General features: G+C 37.5%; 2 protein-coding genes across 9 annotated transcripts in view; one reads left to right on the forward strand and one right to left on the reverse strand.

Moving 5' to 3' along the window:
• The window catches only part of KCNIP4 (potassium voltage-gated channel interacting protein 4), a 224,944-nt gene extending 209,342 nt beyond the window's left edge, over positions 1-15,602 (forward strand). For all 5 annotated transcript variants that reach the window (XM_060103670.1, XM_060103686.1, XM_060103677.1 and 2 more), the window contains 4 exons: positions 11,232-11,339; positions 13,227-13,331; positions 13,969-14,031; positions 15,555-15,602. In XM_060103670.1, the coding sequence (XP_059959653.1) occupies positions 11,232-11,339; positions 13,227-13,331; positions 13,969-14,031; positions 15,555-15,602 (324 nt within the window). The remainder of the gene's footprint in view (positions 1-11,231; positions 11,340-13,226; positions 13,332-13,968; positions 14,032-15,554) is intronic.
• Positions 2,890-22,269, reverse strand: part of PACRGL (parkin coregulated like) — a 33,992-nt gene continuing 14,612 nt past the window's right edge. Inside the window, exons 8-13 of one of the 4 annotated variants that reach the window (XR_009532972.1) lie at positions 21,334-21,414; positions 18,374-18,471; positions 17,410-17,574; positions 13,538-13,960; positions 11,953-12,080; positions 2,890-3,061 (exon numbers count right to left, since the gene is read on the reverse strand). Coding sequence is in view for 2 of the 4 variants with exons in the window: in XM_060103656.1 (XP_059959639.1) it covers positions 11,971-12,077; positions 17,410-17,599; positions 21,334-21,414 (378 nt within the window). In the remaining 2 variants the exon portion in view is untranslated. Of the gene's footprint in view, positions 3,062-11,952; positions 12,081-13,537; positions 13,961-17,409; positions 17,600-18,029; positions 18,472-21,333; positions 21,415-22,269 lie in introns of those variants that run through there. The other 3 variants (XR_009532973.1, XM_060103656.1, XM_060103643.1) reach the window with 3 other exon arrangements.

A 22,269-nucleotide genomic window follows, 5' to 3' on the forward strand; every position in this document is an offset into this window, starting at 1 on the left:
TCAGGTTTTGGCATCAGATGAGTTTTGGTACCAAAATTCACCACCTCCCCTGTCTTCCCGGTAAAGGTTTTTCTTTTTCAGTTTACAAAAGAATTTTTGGATGGGGGTGGTAAGTTGCAGATAAAAAATAAAGGACCTGTATTACTTGCCACATGTTAGAGATGAGGAATTACAAACTTAGATTAAGTGACTTGTCCAAAGTCATATAGTTAGTAAATGGCAGAACCAGGATTGAACCCCAGCTCTACCTAAGTCTCTAAAACCTATTGGTTTTAACCAGGGGTCATCAAACTTTTCTGTAAAGGACCAAACTGTAAATATTTTTGGCTTTGCAGGCCATTTAGTCTTCATTCTACCAACTCAGTTCTGCTGTTGTAGACAAAAGCAACCACAGACAAATCCGAAATAAGTGACCACGGCTGTGTTTCAATAAAGCTTTATTAACAAAAACACATGGTGGGCCGTATTTGAGCCCTGGACCATAGTTTTCTAACCCCCACTCTTAACCCTCACAATAGATTGCCTCCTGCAGAGGGAGATACTGAGGCACTATGTTTGCTGGAAGACATCTGAGATGGTCTTCTATGATTTGATTACTGAGTATTATCACCAACGTTTACAATTACCACTCAGTAATTCATCCCACGCACTGATTACTGAATGACCCAATTGCTGACTGCAAAAGTAACCCTGAACTTTTACCACCATTTCAAGTTACCTTTTCTAGAATATTACCACCATCAGAGCAGTGCACTCCTCTGAGCACATCCCTAATGGCAAGTTTACTTGAACTGTTGAGTCTGAAAATGTATTTTTCCTTTGGAACAATTCTGGAATAGTTATCCCTGCTTACTAAAGGTAACTGATGATTGACAGCAGGACTGATGCAGTCCAGAGCTTCAAGAAAACACCATTCACTGACAATTCAATTATGACAGAATGAAATGTGAGTGGTACCCCCGGAGGCATTATAAACCCCCAAAATAATCCCTTTGTCATTCACAGTGATGAGAAAAAATGTTTTTTTTCTCCCCAAATATCAATTATGGTTACAGGAAAACTTTCCTTCTAGGATGAGTCATTTTTGTCAAGTTAAATAGCTATTTTCTTTTGAGATGTCAGGCATCAAGGGGAATTATTTAGGCAATGTTACCAATAGGTACAGAATTGCATTTTATTAGATTAACTCATTAAATTTTATTATTATATCTCTCAACACACACACACACACACACACACACACACACACACACACACTTACACAACCTGTCCACATAATTCTCCTTTTCTTTTCTTGTGCCCATTCCAGGAGCTTTGCTCTTTGGCGAAGTAAAGGGAAATGTAGCTGAGATGTCCTTTCATTTCGTTCCTTCGTTTAACAAATATTTTTTGGACTTCCCTGGCGGGCCGGTAGTTAAGACAACGTGCTTCCACTGCGGGGGTGCGGTTTCGATCCCTGGTCTGGGAACTAAGATCCCATATGCGGCACGGGGCGGCAAAAAATAAATTAAAAAAAATATATATATATATGTATATATTCAAGGTGTTGGGGATACAACAGTGAACAAAAGACACAAATTTTTGTCCTTATGGAGCTGACGTTCCCCCATTTTCATGACTAATTTTTGTAGAATCCAACAATTCTTGCCATAAAGGTTCTTTAACCTGGGCCTCACCCATGCATTTCTACTGATCCCCAAGGACTGTGGCCATGCTGCATGTGTCCTAGTTTTTGCTTGTCACCCTGTCCTTCTGGCCTGCTCTGTCCTTATAGTCTTGCTATGGGGTATCCAGCTCCTCCAGCCATGGCTGCCCTTAACCACACTCCTGTGGCCCCCAAGGGCAAGTTCTTTGAATCCCTCTTATCATACACTGAAATGTTTAATGAAAGTTGGGGTAGCAGAAGATTATTACAAGAGAGACGAGAAAAAGCATCCAATAAATATCTCTATCTGCTTCAACAGTTGAAGGTCAGGTCCCTCTTTTTTTAAATCATCTTTTAAATAAACTTTTTATTTTAGACCAGTTTTACATTTACAGAAAAACTGCAAAGATAGTACAGAGAGTTCCAATACACCTCACACCCAGTTTCCTGTTATTCACATCATGCATTAATATGGTAAACTTGTTATAATTAATGAACTAATGTTGATACACTATTATTAACTATAAAGTCCATGCTTTATTCTGATTTTCTTAGTTTTTACCGAAAGCCTTTCTTCTGTTCCAGAATTCTATTAGGCTCTTACATTACCTTCACTCACCATGTCTCCTTAAGCTCCTTTTGGCTGTGACAGTTTCTCAAATTGTCCTCGTTTTGATACCCTTGACAGTTTTGAGTTTTGGTCAGGTGTTTTGCAGAATGTCCCTCAGTTGGGATTTGCTTGATGTTTTTTCTCATGATTGGAATAGGGATATGTGTTTTGAGGAGGAAGACCACAGAGGTAAGGTGCTTTTATTATTACATAACAAGAGTCCATAGTATCAACATGATTTATGACCGTTTGATGTAAACCTTGATCACCTGGTTGAAGTAGTGCTGGTAATTTCTTTACTGTAGTTACTCTTTTATCCCTCTTTCCAAACCATAATCTTTGGAAGGAAGTTATGCACAGATCACACTTACAGATTGGGAGTTATGCTCCGTCTCCTTAAAGGTAGAGTATACATATAGTTGATTTGGAATTCTTCTCTTCCAAAGAAGAGAAGGATTTGTCTCTTCTCCTCCATTTATGAATGTATTCCACCAGTGATTCATATTGGTGTGTACTAATGGACATATATTTTATACTTGCATTATAGTTCAATATCTTATCTTTTTGCTTAAATTGTTCCAGCTGGGCCACTGGAAGCTCTTTCGGTTGGCTTCATCATGGCCCCATCATTGTGGTTGTTTATTTTTTTTGTTTTGTTTTGTTTCTTTCTTTGCTCATTCCTTACTTTTGGACACTGCAAGATGCTCCAGCCTCATCTTCTATCTTTTCTGTCCCGGTCCTAGAATTCTTCAGTCTCCTCTTTTAACACTCCAATCTCCAAGGAGGTGCCAGAAATCTCTTCTCATCTGAAAGAGCACATGCTTGTGAGTCAGACGGCTCAAGCCAAACTCTACCACTTCTAGCTGGGATACCTGGGGCAGGTTCCTCAATCTCTCTGTGCTTGAATTTCCTCAATGTAAAATGGAAATAATAAGGATAGATACCTAGATACCTCACAAGCTTGTCAGATTAAACGATGAATCTAAAGAGTTTAGAAAATGGTCTGGCACACTTAATATGCTCAGTAATGTTAGTGATCCTATATAACAACTGGTCAGTCTCAGAGAACTGATATCAATTTCTCTCTGTCTCTGTCTCTCTCTCTCTTGCTCACTCTCTTTTCTTGTTTCCTGGGCTTCTAACTGTTGGGATTCTTCTTCAGCTGATCTTATCTTCTTATCCTGTTCCTAGTCACACATGTATTCACACACTGACTCACTTTCCCTTTTTAAAAGCTAAGGCCATTTTCTAATTCATTTATGCATGTCATTTCATGGCAAGAATTATGAATTCCTGGTACCTCCAAATGTTCTACAAATGTTATTAGTAAAATTGTAATCACTGTGAGTCACTGTTTCATATCACCCTACAATTATGTCCTATAGTATCAGAAAAAAGAGATGTAGCATTTGTTTATATCATACTTTTCTGTGTAACCACAGCCCATTGCTTCAATTCTAGACAAAATGAGAGCCTGGGCTTTGAGTCAGAGTTCTGGGTTCAGTTTCCAGCTCTAATTCTCATTGGCTGCATCCCTTGCCTCAGTCACGTATTTTCTCTGAGCCTCCATCTTTAATATAAGGACGACAATACCTATTCACTATGGTTGTGTGAGGCTGACATAAAATAATGCATAGAAATTGCCTAATACCAAGCCCCACACACTTATTGATAAACTGTCCTCATTACTACTAATAAATTTCAGTGTTCCCAGAGCCCTTTAACACAGGAATTCCACATCTTTCCTTAGGAAATAAGTCAGAATGATGGGAAATAGTTGGAGAAAAATATTTACTATAGCATCATGTACAATAAGAAAGAATGGTTAAATAAATTAGAATATATTCATAAGACAAAGCAGTGTTTCACACTCGAGATTGCAATGATTAGCAGGTGGCAAAATTGATTTAGACATTAATAACAAGAGTACTAAAAAATTAATAGAAGAGAAATGGAAATAGACTAATAACTTTAGTTTCTGGTGTATGATTGTGTGTGTGTGTGTGTGTGTATGTGTGTGTGCTTGCTTAAGTACTAGGCTGTCATTTAAATTGTAATTCTTATTGTGGTTGGGGTCCAAAGTGTCCAAAATTCATTGTGCTAGTATTATTAAATTAGACCATATGAAACTATCATATGAAATTCTTGGCAAATATGATAAAAAATATGGGCAATTTCATACAGTTAAACCTACTTTGTAGTTAGTTAAATGATGTCACAGTGAATTGTCAGTGATATTGGAAAATGCTTGTAATTTAAGTGAAATAAACAGAATTTTATATATAATATATGGCTTGTACTATAAGTATATGCCAAAGTATGCATTAAAAAAATAGGGAATATTCAATGTGAACAGGTGATAGGATTATGTGTGATTGCAACTTTCTTCTATAGTTTTCTGTATTTTTTACATAAATCAAGCATGATATTTACATATATATTTATTATATATTTGTGATTTTTGTTTAAAACTTATTTAATTTTTAATGGCCTTCAGGGAGATCAGACCACTTTCCTCTAACTTAATGTGGCTGTTTTCATCTTTTAAGATATTAAAGTACCTAACTAGAATTGTATATCAATCAAGGTAAGTATTTTATCTCTTTCACCTGATAAAATTAGGCTACAAATCTTGGGAAATATACATTTTTACTTTTTAGACATGTTGATATCTTTTATTAGTTCCAAACAAATGCAAACTTTAGGTAGTACCTGAAATTGTATCCTTCAACCACTATGGAAGTTTAACTCCAGCCAAGGGAGGTCATATCAGAGAAAATAAACAACTTTAAAAATTTTCCTAAAAATATAAAAGCAAGCATAAAGTAAGAAATATACTAAACACATGTATGACTTTCCAGGCCTTACCTGGGTCCAGTCATGTATACCATCTAGATGGTCTGAATAACACATGCTCTCTCAAGGCTGGGTCTTTGATGCAGCTCCTAGTGTGGGAATGGTGGGCAGAATGTATGTAACCAGTACTAAGGCACCAATTAAAGGTTTGGTCGATAAATAGAGCTAACTATAGAACAAGACTAGGTTATTATAGGGTCACATCTCTATGCCTTTTTCCTTCTATTGCCTTTATCATAAGATATTAGAAACCAGAATTCAGTACCAATCCCCATCTATCAGTTTTGTACATTACGGAACAGATGTAACCTTTCACAGACAAAAGTAAGGTGATTGTGAAAAGTAGTCTTGAGAGTTGTTTTCTTTTTAGCCTTGTAACTCCTGCTTGACAGATTTCAATTATCATTCAGAAAAGCATAGAGTAAGAACAGTACAAGATACCTTGAGTCTTTCATTTTCCTTTTGCACAAATAGTTATTTCCTGTTCTGAAATAACTGTTTGTTGATATCATCCTGCAAGATGGTATATTAAAAGAGAGAGGGGTGTTCAAAGTTCATAGCTATCTTTCAATGTATGCAGTTTCAGGATACATAGTATTTAAGAGAAAGATGGGAATTAGATGTCAGCTTGTGAATCAGGGTACTTTTGTTCACAAATAATAGAAAATCATACACTAACAAAAACAATATAACTGTATTGGCTCATAAGAATAAGAAGTCCAGGGCTTCCCTGGTGGCACAGTGGTTGAGAGTCCACCTGCCGACGTAGGGGACACGGGTTCGTGCCCCGGTCAGGGAAGATCCCACATGCCGTGGAGTGGCTAGGCCCGTGAGCCATGGCCGCTGAGCCTGTGCATCCGGAGCCTGTGCTCCGCAACGGGAGAGGCCACAACAGTGAGAGGCCCGCCTATGGCAAAAAAAAAAAAAAAAAAAAAAAAAGAATAAGAAGTCCAGAGATAGGTCTGGCTGCAACCTAAGGGTGGGCTTCCTCGTGGTTACAAGAAGATGCCAGCAGCTCCTGAGCTCCAGGCTTGATTTTTCCCCAGGCAGGAAAGAAAAAGCATCTCTGTCATACCCCTTCCTAGCAGAAGTCCTGAAAATCACTCATGTAGACTGGGTTCAGTTGCAGGCCAACCACAGATCCAATTGCCTTGACCAAAGGAATAAAAGGTGTTTCCTGATTTTGCCCAGGGCATGGCTCCATCACTAGAGCCACAGATGGAGTGCACTTCCACAGAATTGGATGGAGCACCAAATGAAAATAGGGGCCAACTAGGGAGGCAAACAACAAAAGTCTACACACGACTTTAAATCTCTCATTGTTGCTCTGGCTTATTCTGCTTGGTGATGGGGCCAATGCCAGTGATGATTCTTGCAGGCCAGTGGTTCTCAAAGTGTGATCCCTGGACCAGCAGTATCAGCATCTCCTTGGAATTTATTAGAAATGTAAATTCTTGAGCCACACTCCAGACCTAATGAATCAGAAACTCTGGGGTGGGACCCAGCAAGCTGTTTTAGCAAGCCCTCCAGGTGATTCTGCAGCAATCTACATTTTGAAAACCAATGCTCTAAGCATATCTTCATGGATGTTGTGTCCAGCCTCTCTTTTTAGCTAAAGGCATATAACTATTACTTTGTGATATGAAGTGACAGGTAAGGATTATATTGATAACCATCCACCTCATCTGGCTTTTCAAAATTGTCCAGCAATCCTTCTCTGGTAAGCCTACCTTCCCATGCTCTGCAGTGACTATTTTATACCTTCCCAAAAAGCCAAAGCTTATATAGTTTGCAAGTTGTATACTACACAACTCCAAGGAGGGTCATTACCTCTTAATTACAGTATATTATATACTACAGGTTTAAATATATTACAACAATTTTCCAGCAGATGGCAGAAAAATATTTTGAGGGAGCTGCAGCTTCCTGTAATTTGCACAAGTCACTTTATTGTCCATGAGCAGAGATGCCTCTTTCTCTCCTCAAACCTTCAGTTCTTAACCTTTCCACCATGTCCTTCACTCCCAAGCAGACAACACCCATTAAAGGTCTCAGATGAGGACTGGTTCATCTTCCCACCTCTTCTCAGCTGTGGGCATCTGCATGGTGTTCTTCTTCCTTCTGTATTAGCTGAGGAAATGTGCCTCCTCCCTTCCCAGGGCAGACCATCTCCATCTCTCCCACCATCACAGGAGTAGTCCATTTCTCTCTCTCTCTGTCTCTCTCTCTCTGTCTTTCTCTCTCTCTCACACACACACATCTTTAGTATTTTCCTCTTTTTAGATTCTTCCCTTCAGTGTTCCAAGTGCTCATCTTCAGAACTCTCTTCTGTGATCCTGTCCTCCTCTTCAGATATAGCCCTGTCCCTCTGTCTTCATATGCAGCCACGGTTGGTGAATTTTCTAACAGTCTCTATCATTCTTTGCTCCCTCCCCTCCACTGAAACTTCTCCCTTTAGTCACTGGCGACCTCCATGTTGCTGACTCAGTAAGCTCTTTTCATTCCCCAGCAGATTCGTATCAAGATGAACTATCCTTTCCTAGTGAAATGCTTTCTTCCCTTGACCTCTCTTACCTCCTGAGAAACTTATTTTCAAGATTTGTTGCCTGCATCTCTTCTTTTCTCTGCCTACTAAGGAATTCTTATGGCCTCCTTTATAACAGCAACAGAAGGATTAAAATACCTAGAAATAAATATGACTAAGAAATGTGAAAGAACAACTTGGAAAAAACCAAAGGCCTTAAAATGTATTAGAGTTTGGTGTGCTGAATAAAGACCCACCAAAAATGTCCACATCTTAATGTCCGGACGTAGGATGTGTTACCTTTCATGGTAAAGGAGGTTTTCTGCAGGTGTGATTAAAGATCTTGAGATGGGGAGATCATCTTGGATTATCTGAATGGGCCCAATGTAATCCCAAGGGTCCCTGTAAGAGGGAGGCAGGAAGATCAGGGTAGCAAAGAGGAGATAACTACAACAGGAAGTTGGAGTACTGTGTTTTGAAGATGGAGGAAAGGGCCACAAGCCAATCAACGCAAGTGGCCTCTAGAAGCTGAAAAAAGCAAGAGAACAAATTATATCCTTAGATCCACTGGGGAGACTGCAGCTCTGCCTCCAACTTGATTTCAACCCAGTAAAACCCATTTCAGACTTCTGATTTCCAGATCTGGAGGATAATAAACAAGTATTATTTTAATCCTCCAAATTTGTGGTAATTTGTTACAGCAGCAAGAGGAAAGTAATATACTCAATGACAAATATGACCTGGACAAGGGAAAGGTTTCTTATTGTCTTGAATAGGAAGACTCATCAACATGTAGCTGTCAGTCCTGCCCAAGCTGATCTGTAAATTTACCTCCAGCTCAATAAACATCCCAATAGGGGTCAGGTGGAATATTTAAATAAGGAAAAATGGAAAGAAAACAGCTGAAAAAGAAGGATTAAGAGGAGACAGCCCTTACAGCTATTAAAATTACTAAAATCTTTTAATAATTAAAACAATGTAGTAGAGGTGCTTAGATAAACAGATATACTATGAAATAAAACATAAGTTCCAGAAATATAAATACATAAAAGAATTAAGGATATGATAAATCTTGCATCTCAAATCAGTGGGTAACAAATAATACTGTGAAACCAGACAGCTATCTAAAAACATTGGGTAAATTCCAAATGGAATAAAGATTTAAATGTAAAAGTACTAGAACAAAAACATGGGAGGATCCTTTTATAACTTCAGAATGGGAGAGGTGTTTTCAATATGACAGAAACAAAAAAATATAAAGTAAAAGGCTGACAAAATCTAGAATATAAAAATAAAAAGATGCCTACTTTACAAAAATCAACATAATAAAAATGGAAAGAAATGATAAACTGGGAAACAATACTTGAAGATATATCCCAGACAAGGGCTAATTTCACTAATATGTGAAGAGTTTCTATAAATCAAGACATTTGGAAAAAATGCTCAAATTTATTCATAATAAATACAAATTTTAAGTAATCTGAGAAAGAAATATTAACCCTTAAGATTGAAAAAGATAAAAAATTTGATAGCATATAGTATTGACAAGCTATACTATTCTCATATACAGATTTTGAGAGGGAAATTTGAAAATAACTATAAAATTTACCAATGTTCAAATCCTTTGACCCAGCAATTCCACTTCTAGGAACTCATCCTACAGATATACTTGTTCAAAATGTAAGTTATGTATGTATAAGGTCACTCTTTGTGGCTTTGTTTTTAATAAGATTGGAAATCTTTAAATATTCATCAATGGGAGATTGGTTAAATAAACTATGATACATTCATACATATGCAACAGTGAAAAAGATTGGAATTATTTCCAAGATTTATTGCTAAGTTAAAAATAAAATAAAGTACAGAAGAGCCTGTTAGACTATCATTTGTGTAAATAAATATGCCTTACACTTGTATATGCACAAAAATTCTTTGGAAATGAATACAAGAAGCTACTAATGCCAGTTGTCTAGGGGAAAGAAATAGGGTGACTAGGGTCCAAGAATGGGAGGAATACTTTTCATCAGTAATCTTATGTATTTTAAATTTTTGAACTACATGAATGTCACCCATTTAAAAAAAATTTAAAGAAATTAAGACAGGAAAACAATTACAAAATGTTGGAATGTAAAAAGGTAGAGAGAATAGAAATTCACCCAGAGGCCACTTCTGCATTTCCCTTTGTTACAGGGAAGAACAAAATCTGACTACGTGTTGGATCTGTTTCTTTTACTTTAACCTTTGCTTCCCCGGTGCTTTTGTTCACTAAAAGGATACTGTCTATACATAATGGCCTGCCTCGGGGAACACTGCCCCTCTGCCTGAATGGTAAACCAAAGTGCCTTTGTTCAGGGAAGCATTCTGACCCTGTCCACCTGTGAATGGCTGCAAGAAAAGAAGACATTAACACATCCCCTCCCTGAGGCTGGCCATTCCAGGAGATACTTGCAAGACTTATGGCCTTTTTACTTTACTTCCTCACCTCCACCCCCTCTCTGTTCTATAGAAGAAACTGGCATCCAGACCCTGATAAGATGGTCTTTCTGAGACACTAGTCTGCCATCTTCTTGGTCTGCTGGCTTTCCCAATAAAGTCATACTCCTTGCCTCAACACCTCATCTCCAGATGTACTGGCCTGTCCTGCGGGGAGCAGAGAAAGCTTGGACTTGGTAACACCTTCTGCTCTTTCATTCCTGCCTAACAACAGATTGTCAGTTCTATGTGAGATCAGAATTCACCATATTGTAATGTTAACCCTGCCTACAGAACAACAAATATATATGAATTTGATCAAGTTAATCTGGTTTGTCTGCGGTTCAGTCATATCAGCCTAACAGTGATACTGACTGAGGTTTCCATTTACTTGGACAAACACATAGCTGATGCCCTTGCCAGACACTGTTATAAACAGCTTAACTCTTTTAATCCTCATAAAAAATTTAAGAAGTAGATACTAACATCTTCCTTCTACAGATATGAAAATAGAGGCAAAAGGATGGTAAGTTTTCTGAGGACAGAGCTATCAGATGAAACAGCTGGAATCTGAATTCAGGCAGCCTGGCTTTCAGCTCCATTCTCTTAACTTCTGCCCCCATGCATATTATAACTTGATTTCTAAATAAAGGCTTCAGTTGGCCTATATCTTAAGGACAGCCCATATTTCTTGTTAGCAGATCTTGCTCATGAGAAGTGTGTTACATATGTGCTTGTATTTTTTAAGTTACAATATTATTAGATTATTTTCAGTAGAAGAATTGTGTGCACTTGTAGTGGAAAGTAATACCACTTATACACATGCGTCTTGTTGTTTGGGTGTCTGTTCTGACACAATTTCCAGTTCCACAGTTGATTTAAGTCACAGTTTCCAATTAGAAAGTAAGAATATTAAACCTAAGGAGTGTTTTATGCCCACAAAAAAAATCTCTGGAAAAAAAAGATAATCAGGAACACATGGACCATTTTGCTAAATAAATGGTTCAAAATCCAGAGGGTTGTAACCCTTGCTTCCATCATTTGACAGAGAATTTTATTAGAGTTTGTGTTTTACTTTCTTTTTTAGAAATGTCATATCAAATTGTATTTTTATTTTTTTTTAGGATTTCATCAAGGGTCTTTCCATTTTGCTCCGGGGGACAGTACAAGAAAAACTCAACTGGGCATTTAATTTGTATGACATAAATAAAGATGGCTACATCACTAAAGAAGTAAGAAATGCCTCACCAACACAGCTAGCCTTCAGACCATTTTCATTTTTTCACTTCAAAATGTTAAACAATCGCAATTATTATTTTAGAATCACTTTTTCAGGAAGTCTAAAATATTTTCCGTAGTGCTGGGGAAATATTCTGATGAAAAATTTGGAATGCTAGAAATAGTTTATGGTTAATCTTCAAAGTAAATATAAAACAGAAGGATTACATCCTGATTTCCTAATAGCGTTTTAATGAATACTGTACGTGGAATAAAGATAGTAGTTGGAATCAAATAGGAAGAAAATATATCCACACGTTAGAATATTTGGCCTGTAACCTTTTTTCTATCATATAATGCAGTCCATATGGAAACAGACGCAATTTTAAAATCGTGTGGATTATGTAATGACCTGTACTGTGTGGGAGATGACCTGATGTGATAGTGAAGCCCCAAATAAACTCCCATGTTGGCTATCTAAAAAAGAAGCCTCACAGACCAAATTCAGATGCTCATATCAAGTGGTTTAATAAATTAATTTAAAACAGAGCAAGAAGCAAGGGGGGAGGGATGGGGTAAGATAACAGTTTAGGATGGAGTGGAGGTAGGGTTGAAAGACCACATTACCTGAAGCCTGGATGTGGTTCAATGTCCATATGTCCTCTTTGTCTCACTAGCTTTCCCCCGAGTTGAGTTTTGAGCATTGGGTTCTTCAAATAGAAGGTATCTTGGGCCAATGACATCAACTTGCTCTACTGAAGACACAGGGACAAGTTCACCTGACCACAGTTACAATGTGACAATTAACCTGATCAATGGCCATGGGTTTTATTTGTTGAGCAGAAGACACATGGGGCCAGATGAGTCTCACAAACGGGTGGATGAATTAAGACCTCATGAGTATTAAGTATTCAGGTATATCGAGCATATCTCCTGGATACTTAGTGTCTCTTGTATATTTAGTACACAATAAACATTTAGTACTCAGGTGCCTCCAGGATATTAGGTATCTCTTGGTCCTTTGATCCCTTTCTATCCCTTTCTATGTTTAACATAAACATGCTGTTCTTACCATTTATACCCAACACATCTCATGAATTCTATGTCAAACAAACTTCTATGCTCAAAACATCTTAAAGGGCTTCATGTAAAATTTACAAACTACAAACTGCTTTATCATTTAAAATGGAATTGAATACTCTCAGAAGTAAATATATATTACATCCATATTATCAACTTAATCCATACTCTTCTGTGGAAACTTCAATATGAAGAAAACAAGTGTAAACAATAAATCTGAATGTCTAGGTTAACTAGATATTATTTTCACTAAGATTGAAAATTACAAATCAAAAACTAGATTTTTAATTTAAAAAATTAAAATTTCAAAGTGTTTCCAGGGTCATACTTTGACTAATCTACATGTGTGATTTTAGTTAAAGCCATAGTAGGAAAAACACAATGAAAACCCTAATGAGCTTTGAGACTTATCAGTTAGTTTTAGTATAATTCTCATGATGTGGAGTTTATTTTATTCTCAATAAACAGAAATTGATAATCAACATATAAAATATATAATAACTCAATAAAGCAAAGATAGCCAATGTGAAGTCTACAGAAGTCCAAACATTAAACCAGAAGGTTTCTTTCCTGATCATGTTAGATGCATGGGAATTTCATTCATTTTGAAACCAAGATCCGACTTGATTCTTACATTCTGATTCTGCTGCTTTTAAGGCATAAGGCCATTGGCTTTTCCTCTGGGACAACCAAGACATATAATGAAGAATCAAAGAAAAATAAAAAATTTGAAATTGAGTAGGAATAATCTGTCAAAGCTTCTCGGAATGGTTTATTTTCATGTTGCACGCGGCTTCATGTGACTGCCTTTTCCTTTTCAGGAAATGCTTGATATAATGAAAGCGATATACGATATGATGGGTAAATGCACATATCCTGTCCTCAAAGAAGATGCTCCCAGACAACACGTTGAAACATTTTTCCAGGTAGGAATGCAATAGAAGTCAGAGAGGAAGTGAAATTAAGAGCAAATTTCCTCATGTTTGCAAAGCATCATGATGATTCAAAAGAATGTAAAGGAAAATAATTTTTACTGAAAGAGACAAAACTATAGAATATTTACCATCATACTAATTTAGTAATTTTGGTTTTGAATTTATCATATTGATAACTCCACTTATTGAACACTCACCATATCCTGGATAGAACACCAAGCAATTGCCATGTCTCATATGTTTTGGGGTGTTTGTTTTCATTCATTTCTCACAAGCCCCTATGAGGTTATTTATAAATCCTCATTAGCCCCATCTCACAGATGAGAAAACCAAGGCTCTGAAAGTTTCAGCAAGTTGCCTGAAGTCTGTCGTAGCTGGAGGGCAGGATTTTACTAGAACAGAGTGACTCTACATCTATACCACATTCTATTGAAAAGGCAACAGCCTAAAATCAGTCAGCCACGATTCTTATCACTAAGAAACTACTAGTTTGTGCTCTGAAGCAGTTCCTCCCCATAAAATAAGCAGCTGGGCTTTCTTTTCATCAGCTTCAGCTTGTTCACTTCAGTGTGAGGGTTATCAAGGGGTAAGTCTGAGCAAATTTTTTCGTTCTTTTCTTCCTGGACAGAAAATGGACAAAAATAAAGATGGAGTCGTTACCATAGATGAATTCATCGAAAGTTGCCAAAAAGTAAGTAACAATAGTAAAGGAACTATCCCTTTTGCTTCCTTAACAGCTGAACTTAGTCCTGCCAGCGAGCCGCCATGAACTGAGCAAAGTATAAAGATCATATGCCTAAGATCACCACTTCTACATAGCTGAGATGAATAAGCCTACCACTCTGAAAACAATCACCAATTTGCACATTCAGTTCATCAGCATTTATTGTCTATCCCCAGGCAGGCTATGAGGGAAGCCCTGGAGAGATGAAGGTTGCACATGTGTGTTTTTGCTCTTCAGATCCTTTAGAATATTCATCACTGAGGATAAAACATATGTGAGACTTGAATTGTTCTTTCCCAGAACTAGCATATAATATGTATCTTGTCTACCATATCATCCGTAGATTTAGAATTCCAGTACAGCCAAGAGTGTATCACTGGCCAAACTTATATCCGATTTCTAAGAGAAACATCATTGCTTCAAAGTATGTGGACAAGAGATGTCTTCGGCCGAACCAGCAATGGTCTTCAGTCACAAAATTAAACAGTAGAAAATTCTCTCTGAGGAAAAGTCCATGTGGTTCTCCACCATCTGGTGGCAGACCAGTATTAGCATACCTAGAGTTATTTGACTTGACATGTGTTTAGAACCACGATTAAGAATTTTTAAAATAATTATGGAGACAAAGAAGTTTGCTGGTACTTTAGTTTTTCTCATTATTTTCAAGTTGATATACTTTCCCTTTCCTGATGCCTGCCTTTTTCTCAACTCACATTTCAATGTGACGGTCTTTAAACGAACTTAGTGATATCAACCTACTTAATGGTAGTATTGTTACTTGGCATCTGGTAGTGGAAGTCATCATTAGTTCTGCTACCATTTTCCACTGCTATAAACAGTCACAATCTCCAAGTGCCTCTATCCTGCCCTAAGTGTGTCCCCCTAAGTTTCTAAGGAACATGCTAAACTGCAGACACTGGGCAATGGTTTCTCACAAACAGTCCTTTCTCTGGCATTGAGAGACCATTCACTTTTAAAGGTTCCCAAAGGCCACACAGATTTAGCCCTAACAGACTCAGAAAGAGAGGAGTAATTACTGCAAACCTGTCTCCTAAACCCCAACCTCCAATCTTCATGAAGTTGGCTCTTAGCTTGCACACAAACCCTGTATCCTTCCATGTGTACAAGTCTCTGTGATTTGGCGGGTGATTACCTAAAATGCCACAGTTTGCCTTGCTCGCTTTGATTATGCTCTGCGCCTCTCCAGTTTCCATGCTGGCATTCTATTAATAATTTGAGAAATAGCCTCTCTTAACACCAAGTCAGAGTTAAATAAAGTGTTTAAAGCCTAGTAGACTCAACAAAACATAAAACGGGCTCTCCATACTTATCTGTGTGGAAAATGGGTAGAAGAGTATTTACATTTGCAGACCCCTAGTATCTGAACATCTGGCATAGGCGTTGGTGGCGGGTGGCAGTACTTAGAGGCAAAACAGTGCACTTTCCTTTGCAGATATGGTGAACTTAATTCCACGTTTTCTCCCTTACAGGATGAAAACATCATGCGCTCCATGCAGCTCTTTGAAAATGTGATCTAACTTGTCGAATACGTCCTCAATCAGACAAATGTGAACGATTCTATCACACAAAGTTGGAGCTACCACTTTTAGCATAGATTGCTCAGCTTTACACTGAGGCATATTATGCAAACAAGCTTTGTTTAAATATAAAGCAATCCCCAAAAGATTTGAGTTTTCCATTTATAAATCTGCATCCTTTTCATAATGCCACTGAGTTCATGGGATGTTCTAAGTCAGTTCATACCCTGTGAATATTCAAAAGTAATAGGATCTGGCATATAGTTTCATTGATTCTTTAGCCATGGGATTATTGAGGCTTTCATAGTATCGGTGATTTTAAAATATCTGTGTTTTTTGCTATTCATTTGTATGTATTCAGCCCCAGGATTTTAAATGGTTTTCTGAAATACTGGCATCTGCACTTAATTTCCAGATATTAGTTTTCATGTTTGTATGCTGTAATTCCATTTATACTTTAAGTAAACAAAACAAGATTACTACAATTGGAAAAACAAACAAACAAACACATAGTCCCAGTTTCTCTGGATTTGATTCCTTCTGTTAAAGAGATTCATTTACCTGGCATTTTTTTATAACATGAAACAAGACAGTTTATCACCAGATGTCAGCTTATGCCTAATAAAGCTTATTTAATAAGCATTTCTTAATTTTTCATAATACATATTACAGCCAAGGCCTACATGATGTATGTAATTTTGGATTTGTTCAGTCCTACAGGTTGACTATTATGTCACTAAGTGGAAGTCCAAGAAGGTGTGAAACAAAGCGAGGATGTCCACAGGCTTAGCAAAGGGTCAGGACATCTGTCATCCAGTACATGTCAATGCTTAGCAACAAGTAATCCTTAACTGCATTCAAGGCCTATTCCATCCTCTTTCCCGACTCCCTCATGGCACCTTTACATTACGTGCCATTTAGGGACAAAGAAACCTTTGCTACCTTAATGCCTACCAGGAACAAACAGCAAGCAGAATTCACTTTGAAAGCACCAGTCATTCCATTATATCGAGAACTATAATATCAAAATTTAATAGTAAAGGAATATAAGTGCTAAGCAACTCATCTGGATCGTATTATGATTTAGCTCATCATAAAACTCCAATAATTCAGATTTTTAATGATCTTAAGCCAAAATTGTAAAGTTGCCACAATATTACTAAAAATACACACACCTTCCCTGTTTTGCAGAAATATCACAAAGACCAAGAGGCTACAGTAGGAGGAAATTTGCAACTGTCTTTGCAACAATAAATCAGGTATCTATTCTGGTGTAGAGATAGGATGTTGAAAGCTGCCCTGCTATCACCAGTGTAGAAATTAAGAGTAGTACAATACATGTACACTGAACTTGGCCATCACGTGTTTGTGTAAATTCAATGTGCACATTTTGTATTTCAAAAAGAAAAAAATAAAAGCAAATAAAATGTTTATAACTCTACTGTCTATGTTACAGGTCTTTATTTCAATAAATTTTATAATTACTAGATTAAAAACGTTACATTTTTCTGATGGCATTTTTCTAAACTGTAGAGATCTCGGTCTTTGGGTGGAGCTGAGTGCAAGGAAAGAGGAGTCAGGGCAAGGCCAGTGGGCAGGCAGGCCTGTGAGCGGATGCGACCTGAGGATGTGACTAGAGTAGACACCTGAGGACAGAGTGTGTCAGACGGGGGACCAGGAATGATAGGAGCTCTGAGGGAGGAGGAGCATTTCTGCTGTTAACACTCTTCAGAAATTCCTTGTATTTTAAGTTACATCTGTGAGATTGGATCTGAAGTGAGAATTACAAAGAGATCACTCTTGGTACCTGAGAGTGGAGCAAAGAAAGGATGTTCTCCAAGGCTTCTGGGACAGAATGTTGCTGCCCCTAATCTCCAGCCCTTCAGAAGTCTGTCAGCCTTGGATTTGGTGTGGCCAGTCGGGTCCCTAACGCTCTTCCTGCCCAGATGTTTCTCTCCCTCTACTCCTTTCTCTGTAGAATGATCCAGAATCAGCTTCTATTACATTAACATTCAGAGCTACACCTGTAAATTATGTTTTAAAAGCTTTTTCAACTGAATCAATTGTTAAACATAAGCAAGAACAACAAAATCACTGAATACATGTAAGACTTTTAAGATTTTAATTTCTGAGTATCTTCATGTACTGAATATCAGTATTTTCAGACTATGAAATACAAAAATAACATTTACTTAAATACAATTAATACCTAAAATTTAGGTAGTTTTAATGATTTGTAATAAACAACCATACTTATAAGAGAACTTACACATTAAAATTTTTTTTCTTAAACTAGAATACTCGAAATTATTTCCAAGCATTCTACATTATAAAATACATATTTACAAACAATAATTAACAGTGAATTCACAAATGTTTGTCCACTATTTGAAATTTTCATAGGCTTGATAAATATAAAACCCAGGAAATGGCAAAATGTCTAAAAATAAGTGCACAGCTACACACGAACTGTATAAATGTTATATATAAAAAGCACTAGAAAATATATACAAACACATCCACTGTAAACCAAATAACTGTTGCTCACACAAACCGTAAAAAAATATGAAAAAGTAAACCCCACAAGATTGTACTATTATAGAACTTTCTTTTAATAGTTTTCCATCATTAACCATTCTTTTTTTTAATGAATAACTTGTACTATGATTCAGTGGAACTGTGTATTCTCATCTAAAGCCAGCAATAACGAAGGGTGGTTGTGATTTACCAAAGAATAAAATGAAGTGAATCTGAAAAGGTTCCATGCATACCCATGGTCAGCATTTAACACCTGTCACCAGGGCTACTTTCTTCAGCAGTATATGGAGCAATAGGTTGGAATTTTAGATTTGATGATGGTAAGGCTTCCCTGTCAACAGAAAAAAAATTAGCCTCGTTAGTATCATGCAGGGTTCCCCTAAGAGATACTACATTTGCAGGAGCATGCCTAAAAAAGTATTCAAAACTCCAAACATACAAAATGGGATAGGAGCAGAATGATGGAAAAAAAACTTTTTTTCTGAGTTAAATAAAATATACGTTGTCTCTTTTTGTGGTTTAAAAATATTTAACTGGAAAAGTAGTTAGGAACCAGACTACCAGTACTTGAATCCAGCTTCTGCCAGTCTCTTCACTGTCAAATCTGGGGTTAATTACTTCTCTGCACCTCAGTTTCTAGCTCTTTACGGGGGGATAACAACAAAGATCCACCTCTGAGGGATGTAGTGAAGATTAAATGAGTTTAATGTCTAAAATATACTCAATAGAGTACCTCTCATGTAATAAGTTCTTACTTGCTCGATAAAGATCAGGATGTATATATATGTATGTATCTTTTTCAAGACTAATGTGTATATCGTTTAAAAAGAAAATTAAATCAGGCTGAGAATGAACCAATTTCAGTTTAAGGCAGATAGCAAACTGACTAGTTCTAAGAATATGACACGGGCTGTCTGTAATTGATATTTTAGTTTCTCTAGAAGTGGAGTCTTTTCATCATTGTGATACACGTGAGCACTAAGAAATGAGAAACTATAATATTGAGAAGAATCTCTCATAAAGACTCATCTCCAGGGCTTCCCTGGTGGCACAGTGGTTGGGAGTCCGCCTGCCGATGCAGGGGACACGGGTTTGTGCCCCGGTCTGGGAGGATCCCACATGCCGCGGACCGGCTGGCCCCATGGCTGCTGAGCCTGCGCGTCAGGAGCCTGTGCTCCGCAATGGGAGAGGCCACAACAGTGAGAGGCCCGCGTACCGCAAAAAAAAAAAAAAAAAAAAAAAAGACTCATCTCCAATATTTAAAGAAAGAGAAAGATGTGAACATTTAAGTTTTTAGAAAGGAAAGAACAGCATTAATTTCATGATGGATTATAAAGTACCTAAAGCAAGCACAATAATAATTAAGCCAAGGGGAAGTCTTTGATATGTGATTGAAACTTCCTGTTGCAATTACATTAATTATTACTAAAATATTATGTAGGACATTAGAAGGGGGAACAAGAAGAGCAAAAGTATGAGGGAATAAACAATACTTAATAGTCCTTATAACTTCAAAATCTTTTAAAATTCTGTATTAGCATGATTAAAAACTAATGAGCTCGAGTGGCAATAAGAGAACTTCCTTGCCAGCTATCACTGGGACCCTTGGATTGGTCACCTACATCCTCAGTATTCCCCCTCCAAATCCTAGTGTGCTATTTCTAACCTGTATTTACTCAAAAACTATCCCCTCCTCCACACACACCCCCAAGAAATCTAACCTGCTGGGCCCAGACCTTTCTAATCGCCCATGTCCCATACCAGCACAGGATGTGTGAAAACCATCTGGGGAGAGTTTCAGATTGAAAAGCCTTGCCATGTTATTTAGCATGTGTTTATTTGCATTTCACAGAGAGGAGAGGGCAAATTATTTTGCATTCCAATTCTCAGAACAACACATTTGTAAGCAAGAAGAATCTCCTTTCTGCTGGGAAGGGACACTGGATTGACTGTGGGATGATTCTGTGCATCTCAACAAGGTGTCAGAAGGCTAACCCTCCGCCTAGACCCACACACAACAAAGAAATTCATTATCTAGTAGCCCAGGGACTGACTTCCTCCTCATAAACTTTATTCTAGGCATTCATCATGAAAAGAATATAATCAGTTTTAAAAGTCACTGAAATTGGTCAAATTAAGTAATTTAGGCAATGCTTAAACTCAAACATCTGTCGTTTTAAGATTGTATCGATCACGCAAATTTTCTTTATAATCCAATACCTAGAGTGTAACTAAGTTCTACAATGTTAAGATAATCACATGCAACTCTATCATTAAGATCTGATTAAATGTAATCTCCAAAACATGGTGGGATTACTGCATTATGGAAATATTTCCAAGACTACATTATTTGAACCCTTCTTTCAAGTGATGAAAATTCAATTAACCCAGTTATTTCACAACACACAGACAGTAATGAAATCCCCCACGGCTCTGCACCTTCTTGCATGTTAGACTAGTCGGCTGAATCATTCCTCTGTGTGCACGTGAGCATGTCCGAGCGAGCACACATGCCTTCCAGAGAGAACAACGTAGCCAGCTGGGAACCTCATTTCAATCTTCGATTATGGGCAGATTGTAAATTTTTCAGACAGAGAAGATGGCAAATGAAAGGAAAAATAACACTTTTTCTTCAATGAGTTAAGTTAATCCTTTTGTTTTCTGAACTTCCCAAGGGTCAAAGCAAAAACATCCAAAATACAAAATACAACCAAAATTTTAAAAAAACGTACAGCTGTACAGAGTACAGTATGGTAAGCACGGTGCAGTGCACAGGCCCTACATTAAACTGGGTCTGAATCCTCATGCTTATAAACTGTGTGACCTACTGTATAGCACAGGGAACTATACTCAATATTTTGTAATAACCTATAAGGGAAAAGCATCTGGAAAAGAATATGTACACACACACACACACACACACACACACACATATATGTATAACTGAATCACTGTGCTGTACACCTGAAACTAACACAACATTGTAAATCAACTACACTTCAATTAAGAAGAACAAAACAAAACTGTGTGACCTCGGCAAGACAGAAACTCTGAGCTCTAAAATGAGAATAATAATATCAACACCATGTGGTTACTTGAGCCTGAAGTGAGATAATATATGTTATGCAGTCAATTTCATAGTACAATTGAAATTTTTAATATGTATGATTTATGGGGAATAATGTTCACTTACACTTCCACCATGCTGCTCCAGCTTCTGTAATGCAGTGGTGATTGGTTCTTTGAATTTCTTGTCCCTTAGTCTCCTGGAAAGCTTTTCAAATAAGATTAAGGGAATGAAATGATTTGAAAAAGTAACACTGTTCACTGTAAACATAAGTAAAACTTCACTAATAGGCTAACTAGAAATAATACCACTGAGTCTTTACTGTATAGTAAGTACATAAACCCCACTTAATTTGCTTTAGATTTCAAGGCTTCTTTTAGGAAACATCTAATTAAAATTTACATATAATAGACACCACTGTAATTGATCTCTATTATTTGAAACAATACCAACCCTACAAAATCTACTACAGTACTAGCATACTGTAAGTTTTCCAGAGTAAGTTTTCTAAGAAATTGTATACATTCCCATTCTGTAATTTGCAAGAGCATCTGCAGGACCACTATGGCAAGCTAAGCTTCTAAAGCACACGTGTTTCCTACAGTTAAAAAAGGAAGAGACAACAAAGAACAGAGCATTTACATGAATAACTCAGTAACAGTGGCAGGCAAAAGAATCGGACTAAAACCCACAAGACCACCTATCACCCCCAGTTATGTCCTGAAGGGGCCTCCTTGGACAGGTGGAGCTCTGGCTAAGAAGGGAGAGAGCACAGGTGAGCGAGAACAAGAGCAAAGAGGGAAACAGCGCAATTCAGGCCCTCAAGCACAACTCATAACTGTGTTCTCCCACCAAGCGTCTGCAACACTCACCCAAAGACCTAAACATTTCAGCTACAGCAGGACTTGCTCACGGCTCCACCTTCTGGGGATGAAAATGGAGCCCAGGCAAGAATTCCTCATTGATCAAACACATAAAGCCCCTGTCCTAGAGTAGGTTTCTGGTTCTTCCTCTTCCCAGATCTGTGAGTAACCCCGGCATACTTCCCACCACTGAGCACTG

The sequence above is a fragment of the Mesoplodon densirostris genome, chromosome 1, assembly GCF_025265405.1.
Source record: "Mesoplodon densirostris isolate mMesDen1 chromosome 1, mMesDen1 primary haplotype, whole genome shotgun sequence".
In the NCBI taxonomy this organism is placed as follows: domain Eukaryota; kingdom Metazoa; phylum Chordata; class Mammalia; order Artiodactyla; family Ziphiidae; genus Mesoplodon; species Mesoplodon densirostris.